The sequence below is a fragment of the Pteropus medius genome, unplaced genomic scaffold (assembly GCF_902729225.1).
Source record: "Pteropus medius unplaced genomic scaffold, Ma_sr-lr_union100, whole genome shotgun sequence".
Lineage (NCBI taxonomy): Eukaryota > Metazoa > Chordata > Mammalia > Chiroptera > Pteropodidae > Pteropus > Pteropus medius.
This window is the reverse complement of record NW_024356336.1, coordinates 5,157,998-5,174,106: the sequence shown is the minus strand read 5'-3', so window position 1 is coordinate 5,174,106 and position 16,109 is coordinate 5,157,998. Positions and strand designations below refer to the sequence as shown.

The 16,109-nt window shown below is 37.1% G+C and overlaps 1 protein-coding gene across 2 annotated transcripts in view; it reads right to left on the bottom strand.

The window, feature by feature from the left end:
- KREMEN1 (kringle containing transmembrane protein 1) overlaps positions 1–16,109 on the bottom strand; it is a 63,609-nt gene that overhangs the window by 11,511 nt on the left and 35,989 nt on the right. For both annotated transcript variants that reach the window (XM_039861937.1, XM_039861936.1), the window contains exons 4-5: positions 14,399–14,523; positions 6,588–6,741 (exon numbers count right to left, since the gene is read on the bottom strand). In XM_039861937.1, the coding sequence (XP_039717871.1) occupies positions 6,588–6,741; positions 14,399–14,523 (279 nt within the window). The remainder of the gene's footprint in view (positions 1–6,587; positions 6,742–14,398; positions 14,524–16,109) is intronic.

Here is a 16,109-nt window from a genome sequence, read left to right as displayed (position 1 = left end):
AGACCTGCATTAGAGAAAATGCTGAAGGAACCTCTTTAAGCTAAAAGAGTATGATACCAGGAGGCAAATAAGAACATGAAAAGATGTTCAGCACCATTAGTAATTATGGAAATGCAAATTAAAACCACAATGAGTTACTATTACACACCTACTAAAACGGCTAACAGAAAAAACAGACAATACAAGAATGCAGGCAAGGATGCGGAGCAACTAGAAGTCTCATATGTTGTTGGTCAGAATGCAAAATGGTACGGCCACTTTGGAAAAGTTAGCAGTTTCTTATAAATGCTAAATATGCACTTAACATGAGACTCAGAAATCCTGGAACTCCTAGGTATTTACCCAAGGAAAATGAAAACATGCTCACACAAACACACACGTTTTTAGTAGCTTTATAACACCTTTATCATAGACAGATCAATGTTTGTTAGCTGTAAATATATAAACAAACTGTGATACATTTGTACAAAGGCATGTTTCTTAGTAATAAAAAGGAACTACTGAAACATAGGTGAATCTCAAAAGCATTATTCTAAGTGAAAGAAGCCAGAAGTGGTTAAATACTGTATGATTCCATTTATGTGACATTCTCAAAAGACAGAACTATACAGATAGAATACAGATCAGCGGTTGCTAAGGGCTGGGGGTAAGGGAGAGGAATGACTGCTAAAGGCACAAGATAACTTTTGAAGTGATAAAAATGTTCTGTATCTTGATTGTGTATATACGTTTGTCAAATCTTACCAAACTGTACAACTAAAAGGGTGATTTTTACTGTGTGTAAATTATACCTCAATAAATCTAAATTAAAAAAAAAAAAAAGAATTCCTAGGTTCTAATCTTGACTTTACCAGGTACTAACTGTGAATATGAGCAAGATACTTCTATGTACCTCAGTCTCCTTGTCTATAAAATGAAAATAACAATAGTTTTTCCCTCATGGAGTTATAAGAATTATGCGCTGATATGTGTAAAATGTTTAGGTATAAGATCTGGTAAATAGTACAAGCTCAGTGTTAGCTATTCCATTATTATTATTATTATTATTATTATTATTATTATTATTATTTTAGGAAAGAATAAAAGTATCCAGGTTAAACTGTTATTTCAACAGCAAAGGCAGACCTTAAACTTGGAAATTTTGGGGGAGGGGGGTTGGGGTGCTGGGAGAATGGGGTGAAGGATTAAAGAAGGACGAATTAGTAGTTGATAGTTGGGCAGGAGGATGGGGAGCACAGCACAGGGACTGCAGTTATCATTAATATGATGGCTAAGGGAGGGTCAGGGGAGGGAGGGAGCAATTGGGGGGATCATTTTATGAATGATATAGATGTCTACCCAATGTATTGTATACTTGAAACCAATTTAAATAAATAAATTTATTTTTTTTAAAAAAAAAGAATTACTGAGGGTAAGCATGGACGACAGCCTGGTTGTTGTCACGAATTTTAAAACTCTGATGATTACAGTCTTCATTTGAATCTTTTTCAGAAAATAAGCATTCGCAAAGGAAAAAGAGTATATAACACATAAATATAATTATTTAACTTGTAATCTGGATTAAAAATAAGAAAAAAAAAAGCTTGGAACTTTCGATTCCCAGATGTGTGCCACACTGACAGCATGTCCAATTCAGCAATTTTGAGAACACATGACATCTATGATGGATTTATTGAAATTTAGTGATATAGCAGAACACTAGAAACTTAGGGATATCTTCAAGATCTTATTTTTTGAAGGGGAGATTAGCCTGCAACATAAACCTGGGATGTGTCTCTCGATCAATGCATGTCATTGTTTAATTGGAGGCCTTTTTTTCCCCTTAGTGGTATGTAAAATAATGCTACATCTTACAATTGATAGCATCTTGGAGCCAATGAAATCCAATTACTAATGAAGTCCCAGGTGTTAGATCCTACCTATCCTTGGACTCTTGATCCTTTTCATCTTTAATCTCTTTCCTTCCCACTAAAATATAAGTTCCATGAGGGCAGAATCACTATTTCTGGGTCTTTGGGCAAGATACTGAATTTTCATAAGCTTCAATTTTCTCATATGGCAAATAAAGATAACAGTACCTGATTAACAGTATTGAGGATTAAGGGAAAGAATACATGGAAAGTGAAGAGCACAGTGCCCCACAACTATAAGTGCTTAACTAATGGTAAAAGTAAGACCCAATCCATATGATTCACTTATCCCTTCAGTGCTGAGAAGCTGAGGGAGGTCCACGAGGCCAGCTTGGGCAGTCTCTGTAATCTAATGTTGACTCTGGCCTACCTGATCTTCTATTTGGTTCTGTTAATTCAATAAATTAAATTCTGGGGGCAGTAGAGGCTCTGAAGCCTCCATCAGTGCTGCGTTTATACAGAGTACACAGACCTCTCTAAGTTCATGAGAGCTTGCTGGAAAATCAACCATAGAGCCTATGACAAATTACTTGATGCACCAATGATGACTGAGCAGACAGCTTCCACCAGCTGCCTCCAGTCTCTCTCCTGAGGTGCAAATGCAGCCTAAGTGCCTCTTGAGCTGAGGAGTCTGCAATGATCTTTCGTAATGAGCAGAGAACAGGAGGATCTTACTGACATTCTGATGAGACCCAGGTTCAAGCCACACTGGTAGCAGAGCTTGATGTTCTGGGACACAGAGACTGTAACCTGGTCCCTTTCTCACCATCTAACTTCTCCAATTTCCTTCGAATGACATCTTTGTCCTTCCAAATTATGGGACAGTCTGCAGGCAACATCTCCAAAATGCTCAGCCTTATGCAATGGATCATAAGGATTTCCATGAGGCAGTACTCGAGCTATTTAAACTATTTCATTCTCTAGTAGATGAAACTTTAGAAATTATTTTTACAGTGTTGCATTTTGTACTTTTCTCTGCAGAGCTGTAGGGTATGAGCTAATAGCGTTAGCTATCGTCAGGGGCCCCCGCCAATCAACACTTTATCAGGGCCTCTGAAGACTTGAGTAGGCAGCCTATTAGAATGCAAACCTTAGTCCTTGAGTGAATGGAAATCAGAGAGGGCAGCCTCTGGAGAGCTGCAGAAGGGGTCAGTTTAAAGGGGTCTCTGGAGAGCTGCAGAAGGGGTCAGTTTAAAGGGGTCAGAACAACTGCACAAACTTTGTTCACATACTTTTAAAGCATTAAACTGGATCTGTTATTATGATCTATTTTATTATTGTTAATAAAAGAGATTCTAGCTGCTGAAAATAGAAAAATTAAAAATGTGGCAAACCTGGGTTCGAAACCTGGCTCTGGCATTTATTTACTTGTACAAATTATTCTATCTTTTGATGCACAGTTTTCTTACCAACAGGGCTATTTCAAGGATCAAATAACAAAATAAAGCACCTGGCAAGCCTCAATAGACAGTAATTATTTTCATTGTTTTAAATTCATTTTAATGCACCTTGGTGTGAGGCCCAATACTATCTCCTAGATATATTTTTAGCACCAAAGATGATATTTTATACATGACTGAATTTAAACCAAATTATTTCCATTTATATCTCCAACAGAGGCATTGTACTAAATAAAACATAATTTTATCTGCCACACAGCAGATATCTAATAAAAATGTGCTAAATGGTTATATAAAAATTATATTCTATTTTTTATTGACATAAAATTCACTATTTTAACCATTTTAAAGTGTACAGTTCAGTGGCATTATTCACAATGTTGTATAACCATCACCACTTTCTAATTCCAATTTTTCATCACCCCCGAAAGAAAACCCATATCCATTAAGCAGTCACTTCCCATTCTGCCTTCACCCGGCCCTTGACAACCATCAATCTATTTTTTGTTTCTATGGATTTGCCTATTCTGGACATTTCCTATAAATGGAATCATAAAATGCGTGGCCTTTGGAATCTGGTTTCTTTCACTGAGCATATGTTTTCAAGGCTCATCATGTTGTTAGTACTTCTTTTTTTTGTGGCTAAATAATACTCCCTTGTATAAATCTACAGGCATACCTCAGAGATATTGTGGGTTTAGTTCCAGGTCACTGCAACAAAGCGAATATCACAATAAAGTGAATCACATGAAAAAGCTATGTTTACACAATACTGTAGTCAATTAAGTATACAATAGCATTTTGTCTAAAAATGTATGCACCTTAATTAAAAAATACTTTATTGCTAAAAAATGGTAACTATCCATCTGAACCTTCAGCAAGCCATAATCTTTTTGCTGGTAAAGGGTCTTACCTTCAATTGCAAAAATTGTGATATTTGAGAAGTACAACAAAAATTACGATAAAGTGAAGTACAACAAAATGAGGTATGCCTGTACTATATTTTGTTTATCCATTCATCAGTTGATGGACATTTGGGTTGTTGCCACTTTGGGCTATTATGAATAATGCTGCTATGAACTTTCGTGTACGAGTTTTTGTGTGAACATATGTTTACAACTCTCATGGGGATACACCGAAGAGTGGAATTGCTGGGTCAAAGGTAAGCCTGTTTTATGTTTGAGAAACTGCCAGACTGTTTCCCAAAGCAGCTGCACCATTTAACATTTCCACCAGCGATGTATGAGTGTTCCAACTTCTCCACATCCTCACCAACACTAATTTTCCGCTTTAAAAAATTAACATAATATTCTGTTTAAAGCAGAAAAATAGGTAGTAAACCCACACACCCTGCTTCTGTTTACTGGCTACTCCCACATACGGCTTGTTGGCAGCATATGAGGCTCAGCAAATTATTCGTCTTCTCCACATCCTAGGACTCTCTTCCGTAAAATCAGTGATAATAATTCCTTCCTCAGATGGGAACTGGGAGGATCTAATGTGATAATTTATATAAAGCCTTAATACATATTAGGTACTTAATGTTTATTTCCTTTCTTTTTTCACTTAAGAGTATTCGTAAGCTTAGCAAACATCCTCTCCTGGGTTATCACGGCAGAGGACTTTATAATAAAGAACTCTGGAAATGAAAGGTTAAAAATGTACAATGCATGTTATTTGCTAACTATTCTTCCTTAAACGTTAGCCAAGGTTCAGTATTTAGCTTTAATAGAGGTACTAAAACTGAGCATTTGCCTTCTATAACACGATGTAGAGGAAGCCACTGGCCATCTCCAATGGGCACACTTAACTAAAAAGGCCAACAATTAATTATGTGAGTTCTGCCTGCCAATCCTTCCCCTGTCCTTCCTGCAAAAAACTGACACACTTTGGGCAATGTCTAAGCTATAACCTGTGACAAGCTCAGTTATAAACTTGGGCTGGGTTTTACACTCACCATATGTCGTGGTTGAATTGTATCCTCCAAAAAGATATGTCAAGTCCTAATGCCTGGTATCTATGAACGTGAACTTATTTGGAAATATGATCTGTACAGATGTGACCAAATTAAATGAGGCCATACTTGATCGGGGTGGGCCCTAAGTTCAATGACTAGTGTCCTTATAGAGGGATACAGAGAGACACAGAGGCACAGACACATGCAGAGAGAAGGCAGCTATGTGAAGAGGGAGGCAGAGACCGAAATGATACAGCTCAAGCCAAGGAATGCCAAGGATTACCAGCAATGATCAGAAACTAGGAAGAAGCAAAGGATTCTTTCTTGGTGCTTTGAGTGGGAACCTGGCCTTGACAACACCTTGATTTTAGGCTTCTAGACTATCAAACTAATAAATAAAACATTTCTGTTCTTATAATCCACCCAGTTAGTGATAATTTGGTATAGTAGCCCTAGGAAACTAATACATTATATGACATTTTTGCTTAAAACTGAGCCACTCTGCCTAGTCGAGACGTAAAGAGTATAACAAAGCCATTACAAACTCCATAGTGTATCTTAGTAATCACAACCTTTCCTTTTGTCTGCCTTGTTTGTGACTATTTTCTTTCTACCATCTTAAAACCTGGTACTATGATACCAGATACTGGTACTATGTCTCTCACAAAGTCTCACTACCACTGAGTGGATGCGGGTGGATTATGACGAGAGATCAGGTGTCCCAGAGGTTAGAAGAAGGTGTTGGAGAGGACAAGGCCCCAGATCCATTACCTATTCAGAACACACTCTGCCTCTAGCCAGCATCTCACAAGCGTAGCAGGTTAGAGAGGAGATGGGTCAGGCACACTCAGTACCGGGCCTGGAAGACAACTTATGTTCTCTCCTCAGCTGCATCACAATAAGATATAAATCCCAAGTGCCTAAGGAAACACTAAAAGGGCTTGGAAATTACATTAAAACAAGAGGATCTTAAAGCTGATGCTGAACAGTTATGTTAGTGTCTACATCAAATTGGAAAGGTCATCTTTTCTAGGTTGGCTATGTATCTTACAATAGGCTGTGTCTCTTCAAAGCACGTGGCACAGCTATAATTAATTACTTGTTAAATGAATGTTCTCCCTTCCAGAGGGCAGGGGCTGAGACTTCTTCCTCAGAGCTGTATCCCCAGGGTCTGGTCAGTGCCTGACTTGCAGTAGGTGCTTAGTAAGTAGTGCCAAGTAAATGAATGAATAAATGGAAGGAAGGAAAGGGAGGCAAGCTTGTTCCCCTGGCCCAAAGGTTCCTGTGTTTTCAACAGTAATCGGAACAGGGCATACTCACTGTCAAAGAGGATGATCCTGCCATCGCCACCACAGGGCTGGGTGTGATCCCCGAAGCAGACGCTGTTGCACTCAGTACTGGCTGCCTCCCCATATTTCCAGTAATCAGGATTGTTTCCACAAAAGCAAGCATAGCCTGACTCCATCCCAGCAAACTGTCACAACAGAGAAGCAGCACTTGATGAGTATCAAGCATCAATCAGTGGTGTCAAATGACCTGAAGGAGTCTGGCAAGGTCAGCCCCCAGCAAGCAACTAGCCTCATCTTCTCAGCCCACGCTTCCCCTTGGACCTCACCCTTGTCCCATAACACTTCATTACACATTGATCAGCAACTGTGCACCACTACTGCGTTTCCCCTTCAGTGAGCATCCCTTTTAAATGTCTGCATTTCCAATGTATTTAAGTAAGTTTTAATGGGGGTGGGAGGTGGGAATCCCATAAACTTAAAACATTAATAATAATAACAGTTAAACATTTTATTGAATGTTTACTATGTATCGGGTAGTAAGTGCCTTACCGGGTAGTAAGTCCTTATCGGGTAGTAAGTCCTCCCAGCAAATTCATTATAGGTCCTATTAAAATTTTTATTTTTTATATTACTATATAGTAAAACTATTTATCTAGTGTATAGTTCTATAAATTTTAACCCACACACAGATTTGTGCAATCACCACTACAATCAGGATACAGAAAGGGGTGCATCATCTCAATAATCTTTCTCATGATATCGCTTTATAGTTTCCCTTCCTAATTCGTTTTCCATTACTATACTGCCATTTCAAAAATATCATGTCATAGACTGAATGTCCGTGTCCTCGCCTCAATTCATATGTTGAAAGTTAATTCCCAGTATGATGGGATTTGGAAGTGGGGCCTTTGGGAAGTGATTGGGTCATGTGCGCAAAGCCGCCTATGAACCAGAAAATAAGCCTTCATCAGATGCCAAACCTGCCAAAACCTTGACTTTGGACTTCTCAGCCTCCAGAACTTGTGAGAAATGAATGTTTGTTGTTTAAACCATCTAGTCTATGGTAATTTTGTTATAACAGCCCCAAAAAACAGAATAAGACATTATATAAATGGAATCATATACTATGTAACCTTTGGAGACTGGCTCCTTTTACTCAGCATAATGTCTGAGGTTCATCCAAATTAGTGCACGTATCAATAGTTGACTCCTTTTCATTGCTGAGTAGTAGTCCATTGCATGGATGTACCACTGTTTGTTAATCCACTGGGTTGTTTCTAGTTTTTCATGATTATGAATAGAGCTGCTATAAACATTTGTGTGGATTTTTGTGTGAATATAATTCTACATTTCTCTAGGGTAAATACCTAATAGGATTGCTAGGTTATATCATAAGAATGTGTTTAACTTTATAAGAAACTGCCAAATGGTTTTCTAGAGTGACAGTACCACTTTATATTCACAAAAACAATGTATGAGGGTCCCAGTTGCTCCATATCCTTGTCAGCACTTGCTATTTTCAGCATATTTCATTTTAGTCATACTAATAGGTATATAATGGTATCTCATTGCGGGTTTAAGTTGCATTATCCTAATGGCTAATAATGTTGACTATCTTTTCATGTGCCATCTATATATCCTCTTTGGTACACAGTATCTGTTAAAATATTTTGCCCATTTTTTCAATTGGGTTGGTATTTTTCACTATTGAGTTTTTAGTTTTGTTTTTTTTTTAAACGCATTCTGATTCCGGATACAAAGTGCTTTGTTGCAAACATGATTTGCAAATATTTTCTTTTTATTCTCTTGTATTTTTGGCAAAAGTTTTAAATTTTGGAAGTCAAAATTAAAATTTACCACTTTTTTCTTTTTGGATCATGCTTTTGGTGTCATGCCTAAGAACTTTTTGCCTAAATCCAGGGCATGAAGATTTTCTCCTGTTTTCTTCTAAAAGTTTTATAGTTTTACATTTTACAGCTAGACTTAAAATCTTTTGAGTTCGGTATGTAGTCTTCTGTGTTTAACTTCTTTCAATTAGTATAATGTTTTGGCTATTTATCCATGTTATTGTGTGTATCAGTTTGTCTCACTGTGTCTTTTCTTTCTACTGCTAAGTAGTATTCCATACTATAGACATACTACAATTTGTTTATCTGTTGATCAGTTAATGAGTATTTGGGTTATTTACAGTTTAGGGATATTATGAATAATGCGGCCATGACTGTTAAAGCATAGTCTTTGTGTGAACATAGGTTTTCATTTCCCTTGTGGTATTGCTGAGTTGTAAGATAAGTATATATTTAGTTTTATAAGAAACTTCAAGACCTTTCTCCAAAGCATCTGCATCATTTTACATCCCTATCAACAGTCTATGAGAATTCCAGTTGTTCCACATTCTTACCAATTCTTAGTATTTTCAGAATTTTTAACTTTAGTCATTCTAGTCAATAGACAGAGGAATCTCATCGTGGTTTTAATTTGCATTTTCCTAATAACTAGTGATGTTGAACATCTTTTCATGTATCTTTTGGTTATTTATATATCTTCTTTGGTGTAATGTCTCTTTGAATGTTTTGCCCATTTTTAAATTAAGTTGTCTTATTGAGTTGTAAGAATTCTTTATATATTCTATATACAAGACCTTTATCAGATATGTTTGGAAAATACTTTCTCCCAGTATGTGGCCTGCCTTTTCATTTTCTTAACTTTGGTTTTTAAAGGTAAGTTTTTAATTCTGATAAGTCTGATTTAGCAACTTTTTCTTTTATGGTTTGTACTTTTTGTGCCCTGTTTAAAAAAATCTTTATCTAACCGAATGTCATAACATTTTCTGTATTTTTTCTAGAAGTTTAATAATTTTAATTTTTTTAATTGACGTAACTTACATAATATAAAATTTACCATTTTTAAAGTCTGTATTTCAGTGGTTCTTAGTATATTCACTATATTATGCAATAATCACCATTATCTAATTCCAGAACACTTCCATCACCCCGAAAAGACACCCTGTACCAATTAGCAGTTAGTTGCAATTCCTCCCACCTCCCACCCTCTGGCAACCACTAACCTACTTTCTGTCTCTATGGATTTGAATATTCTTGACACTTCATATAAATAGATCATAAAATATGTGGCCCAATGTGTCTGGCTTCTTTCATTTAGCCTAATGTTTTCAAGGTTAATCCATGTTGTAGCATGCATCAGTACAGGCATACTTGGTTTTATTGTGCTTCACTTCATTGCACTTTATAGATACTGTCTGTTTTACAAATTGAAGGTCTGTGGCAACCCTGCATCAAGCAAGTCTTTTGACGCCATTTTACCAATAGCATTTGCTCATCTCATGTCAATGTACCACATTTTGGTAATTCTCAGAATATTTCAAAATTTTCATTATTATTTATTTGTTATAGTGATCTATGATCAATGATCTTTGATGTTACTATTGTAATTGTTTTGGGGTGCTATGAACCATGCTCATATAAAACAGTGAACTTAATCAATGAAAGTTGTGTGTCTTCTGACTATTCCCATGACCAGCCTTGGGCCTCCCTATTTTCTGAGACACAATAATATTGAAATTAGGCCAATTAATAACCCCACAATGGCCTCTAAGTGTTTAAGTGAAAGGAAGAGTCACACATCTCTCCCTTTAAATCAAAAGCTAGAAAAGACTCAGCTTAGTGAGGAAAGCATGTTGAATATCGAGATAGGCTGAAAGTTAGGCCTGTTGTGCCAAACAGTTAGCCAAGTTGTAAATGCCAAGGAAAAGCTCTTGAAGAAAATTAAAAGTGCTACTCCAGTCAATACACAAATGATAAGAAAGTGGAACAGCCTTATTGCTGATACACAGAAAATTTTAGTGGTCTGAATAGAAGATCACACCAGCCACAATATACCTTTAGGCCACAGCCTAATCCACAACAAGGCCCTACCTCTCTCCAATTCTGTGAAGTCTGAGAGAGGTGAGGAAGCTGCAGAAGAAAATTTAAAACTAGCAGAGGCTGGTTCATGAGGTTTAAGGAAAGAAGCAGTCTCCATAACATAAAAATACAAGGTGAAGCAGCAAGTTTTGATGTAGAAGCTGCAACAAATTATCTAGAAGATCTAGCTAAGATAATTAACGAAGGTGGCTACACTAAACAACAGATTTTCAATGTAAATGAAACAGCCTTATATTGGAAGATGCCATCTAGGACATTCATAGCTATAGAGGAAAAGTCACTGCCTGGCTTCGATGCTTCAAAGGACAGGCTGAATCTTTTGTTAGAGGCTAATGCTGCCAGTGACTTTAAGTTGAAGCCAATGCTCTTTTATCATTCCAAAAATCCTAGGACCCTTAAGAATTATGCTAAACCTATTCAGTTTGTGCAATATAAATGGAGCAACAAAGCTGGGATGACAGCACATCTGTTTACAACATGGTTTATTGAAGCCCACTGTTGAGACCTATTGCTCAGAAAACAAGATTCCTTTGGAAATAATACTGCTCATTGACAATGCATCTAATCACCCAGGGGCTATGACAGAGATGTACAATGAGATTAATGTTGTTTTCGTTCCTGCTAACATCCATTCTACAGCCCATGGATCAAGGACTCATTTTGACTTATTAAGAAATACAGTTTTGTAAGGCTATGGCTGCCATAGATTGTGATTCCTCTAACAGTTCTGAACAAAGTAGATTAAAAACATTCTAGAATGCATTCACCATTCTAGATGCCATTAAGAACATTTGCGATTCATGGGAAGAGGTAAAAATGTCAACATTAACAGGAGTTTGGAAGAAGTCAATTCCAGCCCTCATGGATTACTATGAAGGGTACAAGACTTCCGTGGAGGAAGTAACGACAGACATGGTGGAAATAGCAAGAGAACTAGAATTAGAAATGGAGCCTGAAGATGTGTCCAAATTACTGCAATCTCATGATAAAACTTTAACAGGTGAGGAGTTTTTCTCATGGATGAGCAAAGATATAGTTTCTTGAGATGGAATATATTCCTAGTGAAGATGCTGTGAGATTGTTGAAATGACAACAAAGGATTTAGAATATTATATAAACTTAGTTGATAAAGCAGCAGCAGGATTTGAGAAGGCTGACTCCAATTTTGAAAGAAGTTCTGAGGGTAAAATGCTATCGAATAGTTTGCATGCTATAGGGAAACTGTTTGTGAAAGAAAAAAAATCAATCAGTGCACAAACTTCATTGTTGTCTTATTTTAAGAAATTGCCACAGCCACCCTAACCTTTAGCAACCACTCCCCTGATTGGTCAGCAGCCATCAACATTGAGGCAAGATCCTCTGCCAACAAAAAGATTACAACTTTCTGAAGGCTCAGATGATGGTTAGCATTTTTTTAGCAATAAAGTATTTTTCAATTAAGGTATGTACATTGCATACTTAATAGACTACAGTATGGTGTAAACATAACTTACATGTATACTGGGAAACCAAAAACTTTGTATCTCACTTTATCGTGACAATTTGTTTTATTGAGGTGGTATGTAATTGAACCCATAATATCTCCAAAGTATTCCTGTAGTTCATTTCTTTTTAGTGTCTGAATAATATTCCATTGTATGTATATATCATATTTTGTTTATTCATCATTTGATGGACATTTGGGTTGTTGCCATTTTTTGGCTATGAACATCTGTGTACACATTTTTGTGTGAACATATCGCTCTCGGGTAGATACTTAGGAGTGGAAATGCTGGGTCATGAGGTAATTATTTCACATTTTCAGAAACTGTCAAGACTGTTTTCCAAAGTATTTGTGCCATTTAACATTCCCACCAGCAATGGATGAAGGTTGCAATTTCTCCACATCCTCGCTAACACTTGTTTTTATCCTTTTTCTTTCTAAAAAAAAAACTATAGCCATCATATGTTATGTATTGTGAAGTGGTATCTCATTGTAGTTTTGATTTGCATTTCCCTAATGATATTGAGCATCTTTTCATCCACTTATTGGCCATTTGTATATCTATGGAGAAATGTCTATTCGAATCCTTTGCTCATTTTTTTAGTTGGGTTGTTCGTCTTTTTATTGTCACATTGTAAGAGTTCTTTATACATTCTATGCATTAGATCCTTATTCAGATATAAGATTTGAAAATATTTCCTTCCATTCTGAGTTGCTTTTACACTTTCTTAATAGTGTCCCTGACACACAAAAAATATAAATTTTGATGAAGTCCAATTTATCTATTTTTCCTTTGATTGCTTCTGCTTTTGGTATCATAACTATAAAACCATTGCCTAATCCAAGGTCATGTATATTTATACCTATTCTTCTTTCTAACAGTTTTATAGTTTTAGCTATTACATTTAGATCCTTTAAACATTTTTAGTTAATTTTTACATATGATATGAAGTAGTGGTCCAAATTCATTCTTTTGCATGTAGATATTCAGGTGTCCCAAAACCATTTGTTGAAAATACTGTTCTTTCCTCCACTGAGTGATATGGCACCCTTGTCAAAAATCAGTTGACCTTAAAGAATATAGATGTTACTTTCTAGACTCTACATACTATCTCATTGATCTATATGTCCATCTTTACGCCAGTACAGCTTTTTCAGAGTTAATTTTTGTCTATGGTGTCATGTAAGGATAGAGGTTCATTTTCTTTTTTCTTTAATAAAGAGCTCCAGTTTTTGTGGATTCTTATTTTATTCAATGAGATATATTTACTGCTATCATTATGAGTTTTGAAGCTCAAGTTATGTTGGATTTGGCCGGTGGGAGCCCCTTCAATCTGGTTCCTGTGCCTTTTGACAAGTCCCTATCATTCCTTACTTTCTTGTACAAGATGTTGCAGGATCACCTTGTTCTTTCTTAAAACCAGCTCTAGAATCAGCAGTTTTCTCCAACAAGCCCTAGTTCTTTTTAGTGGAGAACAGTATTTAGAAACCAATATCTCAGTGCTAAGTGTGTTCTCTATTACCAGTGTGTCACTGTTCCTGGGACACAGCTACGGGAGATACATGTAAACGCACACACCCCTTCATATTTATATTTATTTCTATATCTATACATACCAAAAACCTTGAATTATACCAATAACTTCAATCCCTGTCTAACTCTATATAAGTTTCATTCCAGTTTTCCCTGGCTCCCTTCTCCAACAGTGAGAAACTTGGCTCCTGAATATTGTTATCCTCAATATATTTACTTAGGTGCTCAATCCTTTGCAAGCAACCAATCACTTGATCATGTTGGGTCAACTGCCTTGCTCACTCACCTTTCTCACATAGGCCCTGAACCCTGCCAAGCTATTCTCCTTGCTTGGGCATGATTAATGGCCTTTTGACTGAATGATTAAGGAAGGAAGGGAAGGAGGGAGGAAGGGAGGAAGGAAAGAACGAAGTTAGCTTTTTTCTTTTTTGATATAACAAACAATAGCATTATTGAACTTCGATAGCCAATGAATGAATTTCAGCTAGAGGAATGGATAGAAAGAAAAGAAAATATTTTGGACTGGCGTCCAGGCTGAGCCCCTTAATGTATCAAGGAAGTAACGACTACCTTGACTTATTCCCAGATCCCCCATGGAGCCAGAGATGTCCCTGCTTATAACATATAAAGGCACAAGGAAATACATAACTGTCAGAAGTCAAATAGGGATGCAGATATTAGAGATTTTCTTCCTCTTTTCTTTCAGTCTTTGGACAAGAGTGCTGTCTCACACTCCTGAATCTCAAGCCCCACTCTTCCTTCAACTTCTCCTTGGCGGAAAAGTAGAGTTGTATGGCTTTACACTTTTTTTAAAGTTATCTCAGCAGAGTGCATTTACATCTTTATCTTTTCCTATAGATATACAGTTACAGAGCCATTACCTTGAACCTCTGACTCCGACAAAAACTGATGCAGGTTTGTATGGTAAGTTTGTTAGATGTTTTACTGGTGCCAGTTAGAGGAGGTGGGTTTCCATGATCCTTATAGCAGCCGAGGTTTCCAGGCACTGGAGAAAAAAAGAAAAACAAGAGAATTTCACAACATCTAGCTGTGAAATACCCAGAAGGAAAAGCGTTTCATGCCAGGTACTTTCATTTCAGCCAATATTTCCACTCTTAAGGCACAAATAAATAACAAGTAACAAGCTTTAAAAAATGGAAGCCTTAGTGTCCCCTGATAAATGCCACATTTTTATTTTGAAGAGTGAGGCCTATATAACTAACCCTAAGAAATTTACCTGTTCCCTGTTGATAGAATTTAGTATTGAACTACAAATACATTCCTAAAAGTAGAAGCTACAATATGGAAATTGTTTCAGTCACTACAGGATAGGAAAAACTGTTGGAAGCCCGTCATCTTATACCTGTGCCTCCCTTTGCTCCCTAAAAAGCTCCACAAGTGGATTTCCCCAAGGTGCTTTGGTGAGTATATTAGTTTCCTATTGATGCTAGAACAAATGACTATAAGCCTAGTGGCTTAAAACAGCATAAATTCATTATCTTATAGTTCAGGAGGTCAGAAGTACTGAATGGATCTTATGGGACTAAAATCAAGGTGTCAGCCTCCTGGAGGCTCAAGGAGAGAGTCTCTGCTCCTTGCTTTTTCCATCTCCTAGAAGCTGCCCTCTTCCTTGGCTTGTGGCTGCACCAGTTCAGCCTCTACTTTTACCATCACATCCCGTTCCCTCTCTCTGCTTCCAGCATCACATCACCTTTTTTGACTCTGATCCTCTGCCTCTCTGTTATAAGGACCTGTGTGATTATATTGGGCCTACCTGGATAATTCAGGATAATCTCCCCATCTCAAAATCCTTAACTTAATCATACCTGCAAAGTCCCTTATGTCAGGTAAGGAAACATATTAAAAAATTCTAGGAATTATGTAGACTTTTTTTTTTTTTTTTTGGTGGGGGGAGAGCTACCACAGCGAACATATTAGTGTTTTACAATCACATCATCAGATGGTTTGGTCTAGTAGAAAAAGCTGTATCCAAGAATAAAGAAACATGATTATATGTACCAACTGTAGTAGACAGCTTTCAAAAATGGCCCTCAATGATCCCCACCTCCTGGTGGTCATGCCCTTGTATTATCCCCTCCCCCTGAGTATGGGTTGGACTAATGACTTGCTTTTGTCCAACAGAATGTGGCAAAGTTGATGGGATGCCACTTCTGTGATTAGGTTACAAGAGACTATGACTTTGGTCTCTCTGTTGCCTTCTCGGTTTATATACTTTGATGAAGCAATATGCCATATTAGATAGGCCATGTGGCAAGGAGCTGAGGGTGGCCTTCAGCCAAGAGCCAGCAAGAAACGAAGACTTTCTACTTCTGCAAAGACTGAATCCTGCCAATAACTATGTATGCTTTAAGTAGATCCTTCCCCAGTGGAGCCTTCAGATGCAACCCCAGCCCTGTCAAATACCTTGATTGCAGCCTCATGAGAGACCTTGAAGCAGAAGAACCCAGAAAAGCCATCTGAAAATTTCCTGACCTACAGAAAGTGTGAGACAATAAATGTGTTGTTTTAAGTCACTACATTTTAAGGTAATTTGTTATACAGAAATAGCTAACTAATACACCTATATAATAC